General features: G+C 58.4%; 1 protein-coding gene across 1 annotated transcript; it reads right to left on the reverse strand.

Annotated features, from left to right (window-relative positions):
- Positions 1–277: 277 nt before the first annotated feature.
- On the reverse strand, positions 278–7,876 carry SAMD10 (sterile alpha motif domain containing 10; the record flags this gene model as incomplete). Its single annotated transcript, XM_082292754.1, is given in 6 exon segments — positions 278–342; positions 604–744; positions 2,095–2,263; positions 5,228–5,421; positions 7,731–7,819; positions 7,821–7,876. Coding segments are annotated over 6 exon segments (714 nt in total).
- Between the last annotated feature and the right edge of the window lie 1,491 nt (positions 7,877–9,367).

Here is a 9,367-nt window from a genome sequence, read left to right on the forward strand (position 1 = left end):
CCGCGTTCCCTTTCTCCACAGTGCTGATCCCTGCCTTTTGCCATCTCCTTTTTTCCATCTCTTTCCCTGTGAACCGACAGGCTCAGGTGGATGGAAGTTCATCATCTGTCCCAGCAGCTGGTTTGCTGATTTTCCTCCAGCCAAGAGCCACGTCTGCTGGAAGAAACCTTCCATCCCTGCACAGGAATGTATTCCTTTAAAAGAAAGAGAAGGAAGAAGCAGGAGAGGAGCCCCGGAGTGTCTGGGAAGCTGTCTCTTCTTATTCCAAGCGTGTGGCTCAGGTCTCATATCGGCGGTGCACGGCCCATCCCAGCGGAGCTCGGTTCACAGTGTTGGTGCAATCTGCCAAACAGACGGATCAGCTAGGAGACATTTCCAAAAGAAGCTGGAACAAGGTGGGAGAGGAAGGAATAAACAGCCTGCAGGGTGGCACATTGCAGCTCACCCACTGCCAGCCCCGGAGAATCTCTTCCCTTCCGTGCAAAATGCCACTGACACTGACGGATTTTGGGCTGTGTGTGGCAGCCTGGCCCTGTACACCACAGCCCATCCCCGTGTGCCATAGCCCAGCGCTGGAGCCTCCCCCTGCCCTGCTGGCCCTACCTTGGCTGAGCAGCTGCAGGTTCCGGACCTCCTCGCGCACCTGGAGCTGCAGGACCTGCTGCAGGACCTCCTGGCGCTGCGTCTCCAGTGTGATCCCCATGCGCTGCAGCTTCTCCCCGTTCAGCCGCAGCAACGCCCGGCCTGCAAACACGGAATCACTCGGTGCCCAACCAGACCCATGGAGTGGGGGAATGGCTCCAGGAAAGGGCTACACAAAGGGGAGCCCATCAGCACGGAGGAATGAGGAGGGAGTGCTCTCTCACTGCCTGAAGTAGGGCATGGAGTGACAGGACGAGGGGGAATGACTGGCAGAGGATAGGGTTAAAGTGGATATTGGAAAGAAATTCATCCCTGGGAGGGTGGTAAGGCCCTGGTACAGGGTGCCCAGAGAAGCTGTGGCTGCTCCATCCCTGGAAGTGTTCAAGACCAGGCCGGAAAAGGCTTAGAGAAACCTAGTCTAGCAGAAGGTGTCCCTGCCCATGGCAGGGGGCTGGAATGAGATGAGCTTTAAGGTCCCTTCCAACTGAAACCACTCTGGTTCATGACCTCACTTTCAGAGAGTGCTGGGTGGCAGCTCATGTCCCCAGCCTCTGACAGGTACCGGCACCAATCATGTAACCTATCCCCGCAGGCAGCAGCTTTCCATTTCTCCGCTCCACCTCCCACATGAGGAGATGTTTTCCGAGTGCAGGGTCCCCACGCAGGCTGGTCGTCCCGGGGGAATGGGGGGTGCCCATCACAACGCATTAGCGCTCCAGTCCCCACCGAGCCGCTTCCTTCCAGTCTGGGGCTATTAGGCGAGGGATTTTAAACCAGCTTTTGTCCTTGTTTCCCAGCGTACACTTGCTAATGCTGTCTTTGTTGCCTGAGCAAGGGCTGGCTGGCTGAGCTCTTGCATTAGGATTTTGCATCCCCCCCAGGCAGCTGCTGCCCTCACTTCCCTGCCACTGTCCTCTGGCCCTGGCAGAGCTCAGTCTGGCCTTGCACATGTTGAAGTTGGACTGGAATGATGCTCTCACACAGAGGTGAAAGCCACTGTCCCCAGGGAGCAAAGGGGAGAGAGCAGGTCGTAGAGGTGAGTCTCCTCAAAGGACTTGGTTGGGAGCTGGATTCAGGCCTGGACAAAGACTTTTGTAACTTGGACTCCAACTGGGCAGAGATTTTTCTCTTCAGCAAAAATGTTCAGTATTTAAAAAACTATAAGGATATTGTTATTATATTAATCTAGGTGATGAGAAGACCCTTCCCCATTTAACAAACCAATTTATCATTTTAAACAACCTCCAGCCTGTCCTGGAGCTCACCCTGGTGGCAGATGCCTCCTGCCCAGCCTGGGTCAGCATCGCTGTGTCCCCTGCTCTCACCCTGGCTGCAGCTCATGGGGAGAGGGGACCGAAATGGCGGGTATGTCCATCTCCTGAACCACGAACGTCCAGCCAGCCTTTCCCAGGAGCACATCCAACAGCAAACAGTCCAGAGGTTGCACTGTACCTGTGATGGCGTGGTGGGAGAACGCCTCGACGTAGATGAGATAGTTGTGTGGGCAGTGCTTCTTCAGCCATTTGCACACATCCTGTTGGGTCCACAGCACCACTGGCTTGACCAGGCTGCCCAGCGTGGGGCTGGTGTGGTAGATGCCATAGTGGTCACAGCCACGGACCTGAGGGGAGTGGGAGGGAAGGGCATTAGTGGGATTCAACCCTGCAAGGAGGAAAACAGAGGTCAGTCTATGGGTATGGGGGAGATGCTGGTTGGCTGCATGTGGTGATGCTGACAGACTTCAACTCCACACCCTCTGGAGTCTCTGGGCTCACTCTGAAATCAGAGGAACCAGTGAGGGAGGCAGGGAGAGTAGGCATGGAAGGTCAAGCTCATTGTTGTGTTGTATATAGAGCCAACACTTCAAACTTTCCAGCCCTCCTGCTGCAGACAAGAGACCCAGCTCCCCTCCCCTACTCATCTCCAAGCCCAGCAGAGCATTGCACAGGCTCAGGAGATGTCCTGGGGGGTCCTCAGGGTTCCCCCCTCGCTAGGCAGAAATGGGCATTTTCTGGCAGCTCTCAGTGGGGATGAAGCCCGTGAGATCCCGCAGGACAGCGGGAACTGGTGCAAAGCCATCCCCATCAGATGTTGATATTGGTGCAAACTCATCCCCACCAGAAGTCCCCATTAAAGCAGCTGGCAGCCAGCTGGTGCCCTGGAGCAGGAAGGACTCTCCCTTTCTCTCAATCCCCTTCAACACTGAGCTGATTGATCACAACAAAGTCCTGCAGCCTTGCAGGTGTCTGAGGCCACCTCTGAAACCCACAGACCATTCTTGGGGTGCTGCTGTGTCCAGAGACACCCAGGATAAAGCACGGTCACAGTCCCCAGCACACGAGTGTGCCCTGGTCACCCTCTACCACCTGCTGGGCTATGCCATGCATAGTACCAAGTTATGCCCACAGGGAGACGGGGCTTATCTGACAGCATCCCTCCATCCCACCTTCCCTCCCTCCAGCTATCTGCTGCAGTGGCCAGTCTCACCCTGAGCCACTCGGTAACTCCGTTTTCTCTCCCCCATCTCAGCCATTCTGGCATTGCAAGGTTGTTGCAGCCTGGATTCATCTTGTATGGACCAAATCATACATCTTGAGCTGTGACTGCAGGGGAACAAGCTTGCTTCTCCTAGTGAATCCTCCAAGCTGGCTGAGAAATGGGGCTGGAGGATGCAGGAATCTCCCTGTCCCTGCTTTTAGCACCCAGGAGAGATTGGTGAGCTCTCCACTGCTGGTGACGCTGAGACTTCATCCTTGAGCAGCACCAGCAAACATTGCCGCTCCAAAGCATCCACTTGTGCCCAAGCTGCTGGGGCTGTCCTAGGCTGGATCAAGTTGGGGTGGAAAATGGGTCCCTGCTTCCCACAGTGCAAGGGGACTGGACTGCCAGGGCTCACCCATGCCCAGGACACAGCAGGGACAGAGCAGGAACAGCAGCTGATGCAGGACACACGGCAAGGGAAAGGTCGACAGCATGTGGCCTGCGGTGTGCCAACATCAACCTCTGCATGTGAACGCTGGCTAATTAAGCATGTCTAATATAGGAGCAGGGATAAGTAGTGTAAGAGGGACTCCAGATATCTCGCAGTTACTGAAACTAATGACACATTCCTGAGAAATGCTGCAGAGGAGGCAGTGGAGGGCAGCAGGGCCTGGGATGAGTTCCCTGACCCGTGCCAGCCATTGCCATGGAGCCCAGCCAGCCTGGTAGGGCTGCTGCCTGTGCCCAGGGGAGCATTTGAGCTTGGAAAGGAACTTTTCCTCAAGCAGAGCTCGTTGGGAACATTCAAGCAAGAGGGAATAAGGCAAAGCTGGGAGGCTGTACATTGATAACTAAGGAGTCTGTCTCCAAAGCAGATGGAAATCCGATAGACAGTGCAGATGATGCAGTTTCCAAACCAAACCCTCACCGTTGGGGGAGACCCCGGCTGCTGCCCGGCTCCACCAGACGCATCCCGGGAGTCGCCTGCCTGCAGGAGCAGTCCCAGCCCACGCCGGCTGTGCGGCTCCTTCACACTCGGCTGAGCGTGCCGGAGAGCGTGCAGTGGGCAGGAGGAGGAGGAGGCGGCGATTTGCTCTGGATTCACTAACGAGTGATGATGAGAAGCGGAGGGGCTGGGGGGAATAACAACCAGCTTCCGGGGAGCTCACCGAGAGCCTCCCACAGCTATTATCCAACTAACCCTCCGAGGCGCGGGGGAAGAGGTGGCAAACAACTGGCAATTTCCCTGGGCACGCACACGGCTGCGCGCACATCACTCATCAGACACGGCCCTGCACCGGGGGCCATCCCAGCATCCCTAAACCCTGCGCTGCCTGCTCGGCGCGCATTCCCCGCTTCCCATGGAGGGTCTCCAGGCGAGCCCCTGCGCTCCCCAGAGGGGCAGGGGAGGTGTAAGGGATCATGGGGTCGTTTTCCAGCCGGCTGAGCCGCGCTGTCTCTCTGATAAAACTCTCAGCCGTGAATATCGAGCGCCAGTGTGGAGGAGAGCAGGCAGGAAGGCTGGGAGGCTGCTCTGGCAGGGAAGCAGGAGGTGGCTGGGGGAACCGGGGGGGTGGAAGCCATCCCTGGGCACTGCAAAGAGCAACTTGCAGGGATGAAGCTCCTTCCTGTGGCTGTGTGGCAGTGAATGGATGGAAACCTTTGGCTCACAGCCTCCATAGAACAATGAAGTTTCAAATTTTAGGAAGACAGTGCCCGAAACCTGGCTAAGAGAGAGACCCAAACACTCAGCGATTTTAAGGCATTATAAAGAATTTGGTCCTGGCACATTTACTGCAAAATTGCATTAACATTGCCTTCCAGGTGGGAAGGCAGGTGATGCACAGAGGGGAAGTGGGAGACAGAGGGGAGGTAACACAGAGAGTTCACCCCAGCACAGCCCGCAGCCTGATGAAAAAACTTAACTTTTTATATTTGTATATATTACTATAAATGCCCAATAATCATGAGGACTTTCAGCAAAACGAGATTTGAAGGCCTGATCCTGCAGGGAAAGAGGAGATGCTCCTGCGGGGTGTCCGTGATCTGGCAGACACAAGGAGCCGTGTTCCCCTTGGCACGCCGGGGTGGGGTGTGGGGGTACCTGCGAGCCATCGGTGCCCGGCTGCCGCAGGAGTTTGACGGTGCGGCCGCCGTCGGGGCGCTGGCTGCGGCCGTCGTGCCAGGTGAGGCTGCTGCCCGGGTTCCGCTGCAGGCGGTAGCTGAGGTTTTCGGCCGACACCGTGTGCTCCAGGAGGCTGCGGCAGAAGCTGAAGTGAGCAGAGGCGGCAGCGGCGGCTGCAGAGGGAAGGGGGGTGAGAGACGGCCGTGGTGCCCATCTGCCCCACGCCTGGGCACCCAAAAGTGCTTTTTCTACCCCACAGGACCTGCTGGACTAAGGCTGTGGGCCCCTCTCTCCAAAACCTCCCCATTCCCACCTTCCTTTCCCATTGCCAGGAAGAAAATCCACCAGCCCAGGAACTGCCAGCTGGCGCTGGGATCCAGCAGGCACCCGACAAGATGTTTGCCCACACAAACCCCTCACGAGTGACGCTTGTTTTGACACCCGCCAGCCGAGCAGACGCGGGACCCACAGCTGATCCCCGACACGTGGTGAGAACCTCCTGCTTGTTACTGTCAGTCTGCTGGGACAGGCACCAGAAGGAGGCCAAGGGAAGCTGCTTTCCATGGACCAGGCTGACAGCAAACTGCCATCACCAAGGGAAGGGGAGCAGAGGAACCCTCCCTGGGCAGCCTGGTGGGGAAGGGAACATAGGTTGGTCCTCCAGCACAGACCATGGGTGCCTGGGGACAGCTGCTGTGCACCCCAGTGATGGCTGAACACACACCAGCCCTTCAATAATGGCCACGAAGAGCCATTTACCCACAAGTGCTTTTTGTCCCTTATTCATAGAATCATAGGATATCCTGAGCTGGAAGGGATCCACAAAGATCATTGAAGTCCAATTCCGTGTGTTTTAACAAGCTGGGGGTGTTGGGGTTGCAATGAGGTTGCAAAGCTTTTCCTTGAGGGCGGCTGAAGGGACCTGGCTGCCGTGGGAGGAGGGTGAGTGGGTATTAGGGGCTCATGCTCTGTCTGCTCTGGATAAAAGCCAGACGGCTCGACATAAGCAGCTCTGATCCGCGGAAGCAAAGACCAGAGCATCCCCCAGCTCACCTGCTCCCACCACGGGGAACCAGGCAAGTCATGAACCACCTCCAAGAGCAGAGCAGCACCCAAAGGAGACCCACTTCCAGGATAAACCACCCTGGGAGAGCGGGAGGGCTGGAGAAACCCTGATGCAGTTCGTTTTCCTAATTAGTGGGTTTTAAGAGGGAGGAGGTTTCAAAGAGACCACTCAAGTACACCTTTATGCAATAGGAGAAGAGACAAAGAGAACTGGACAAAAAATGTCAAAATAGAGCAGGAAAAGGTTGTCCCAGGATACCCAGACCACATCACACAGTGTTGCTTCTTAAACACACCAAGCAGGAATCATTGCCATGGGGAAACTGAGGCAGGGGACCTGTCTGATGGCTGGGGGAATGATTTTATGGAAAACAAGGTGGAGGGATATCAGTGGAGAGGCTCAGCAGGGAGCAGAGACAGGACTGGTAAGGGTGGTCTCTGCACCTGTCCCAGGAGATGGGGATGTCTCTGATGACTTCCAACAGCCTCAGACACCCTGAGCCCATCGGGTGAGGACCAGAGTGGGCTGTGCTCCCACCAGCCAAGGATGTCTGAGATGCCACTGTCCTGTCCCCGGCACACCGAGCACTGTAGCTGTGCTGGGATACCTCCTAGCTGGAAACTGCCCATCCCACTGGGTGCTGCAGTGGATATAAACCTGGCAGGTCTGGAGGGGTTGGTGCCAGAGCTGTGTCTTTCAGCTGTGCCAGGACCTGCTACAAGGAGTAGAGGTAAGGGGGCTCTGGCCATCAGCAGGACCCATATCCATAGGGAGCTATGGAGCATCTGGCACCAGCAGCAGGACATGGGCACCTCTGCTCCTGCAGCAAACACTGCTGGAGGCAGGAGCAGGAGTGGGAGCAGATGGGAAAGAGGGGTGAAAGTCGAAGGGAAAAACAAGCTGGGAAGAAAGGCAGGTCCGGGAGCGTCGGGGGCATGGCTCCCAATCGGGGCAGGCAGTGGCCACCCTGCAGCCCAGAGGCCCTGGCTCCAGCAGCTCCTCCACAGTCTCAGCTCCTCCACAGTCTCAGCTCCCCCAGCCCAGCCCTTGGGTCCCAACTTTCCCATCACCTAGCAGCACTCGACTTGGGACGGGAAGGAAGCTGCTGAGCAGGGCATGTGGGAGCATTTTGGAGCAAGGAAAGGACGGGACAGAGGAGCCCCGTGTCAGGACAGCCCTGGGCTGGCTCCACGCAGGGACATGGGGGTGACATCCAACACGGGCTCTCCCCTCCTTCCCCTGCCCTGCACAGGGAGTAGCCACAGCACCCCCAGGAGCACCCAGCCGCCCTCCATCCCCTCCGCCCCTCTCTGCTAAGCCGGAGGCTGTGCCCTCCGGCCAGGAATGCACATGCAGCATCTTCCCCCAGGCCCGCTGGCCCCACAGCCCCCCGGCCATGCCCTGCAGACCCCTCACCTGGCTCGGGTGGTCCCTGCGAGCTGCGGATGGTGGAGACGCAGCAGAGGGATGGCCGACCCTGCTGCATCTCGGCAGGAGGAGGGATGCGCGTGAGCGCTCGGCACCGCTGTCACGAGTGCGGCTCCATCCCTGCCTCCCCTCATACCTCGTCCACACCTGACTGATTCCCCCGAACGCCTCCCTCCCACTGCCTCTGAGCACCGGCTGCACGCTCATCCCAGCTCCAGGCAGCCCCGAGCCGGTCTCACACGGAGAGGGGGATGAATTACACCCCCTCCCCACTGCCCCGTGGGCGTTTGATCCGGAGAGATGCTCGATGCTTTCCTCTCGTGCTCCCGCCTAATCCGGCGGCAGGGCCAGCTGGCACTGGGATGGACAGGAAGCCTAGGGGGGCATCAAAGTGCCCTGGGGTCGAGCGGAGCCATGGCACGAGTGTGGCAGCACCGGGGTCACCTCAGCCGGGATGCGGGGGAAAAAACAAAGAAGGAGCGTGGTGCTGAACAACCTTAACGGGAAGGGGCCGGGGGCTCAGTGGGGGCTGCACCTGCTCCCGGCCAAAGCCATCATGGTTATGGTCATGTTGGGGTCCGGGCAGAAGTGGGGTTTCCACAGAGGCAGCGCGGGTCGGAGAGCAAAGGCTGTGCTGAATCCTGAAACGGGAATACAGGAGCTTCCAGGCTGGCCGAGCCCGAGCTGGAGTGGGGAGGGGAGGGGAGAGCTCAGCTCAGGTCCCCAAACAGCCGCTGTGACCCCGCTGCCCCAAGTCCCTGAGAGCTGGTCCAGGGTCCCTGTGTCCCGTCTGCCTGCGCCCTGTGAGTGACACCCCACTGCCTGCTTGCCGCCGGGGAATCGCTGCCGGCTTGTTTCCATGGCTCTTTGATCCATTTTGGGCATCTCTCCAGCTACGCAGGAGCGGGAGGCCAGGGCCGGGTCACCGCAGGGGGACCAGCGGCGGTGGGACAGGGTCTGCAGCGGTGGCAGGGACAGACGCCGCTCCCTCTCCTCGCCAGGCACAACGCTGCTCCCGCTCCCATTCCCTCTCCAGACACTTTTATGGCTGGTGAAACGTGAGCGCTGGAGAGGCTCAGAGCAGAAGCAGCTGCTGGTGGGGAGAGGGACGGGAAACCTCCCGGGGGTGGGCACCTCGGGGCAGGATGTGGCAGCATCCCCCGGCAAAAGCATTTCTGTGTGGCTCCTGAGTTGGCCCGGGCTGATCACTACCAGCAAACCGGCTGCCAGGGGACTTTCCGCGGGTTTTTCCTGCTCGCGGGTGACCAGGACCTGCCCGGGGGACACGCTGGCAGGCGGCCAAGCTGCAGGAGGAGCAGGCAGGGGCACAGCGAAGGGAGCCAAGTGTTTGGACAAGCAAAGACTGCCTGACTCCTGCTCTGTCCTCTGCCACCACTTCTCAGCATGGCCTCAGAACATCCATGTGTCTTTGATGCCATCACACGTGTGGTTGTCCCACAGACCCGCCCTCCAGATGGGGCCATGTCTGCAGGCAGCCGCAATGGGGGCAGTCAGGCTTCCCGGGGTCAGACAGGCTTCCCGGGATTAACGGGAGAAGCTTGAAACAAGCTTCACAAGGAATGAAATCACTTCGTTGCTTTGCCTGGCTACCCGTGTGTGACGAC

The sequence above is a fragment of the Coloeus monedula genome (assembly GCF_965178545.1).
Source record: "Coloeus monedula genome assembly, chromosome: 17".
Taxonomy (NCBI): domain Eukaryota; kingdom Metazoa; phylum Chordata; class Aves; order Passeriformes; family Corvidae; genus Coloeus; species Coloeus monedula.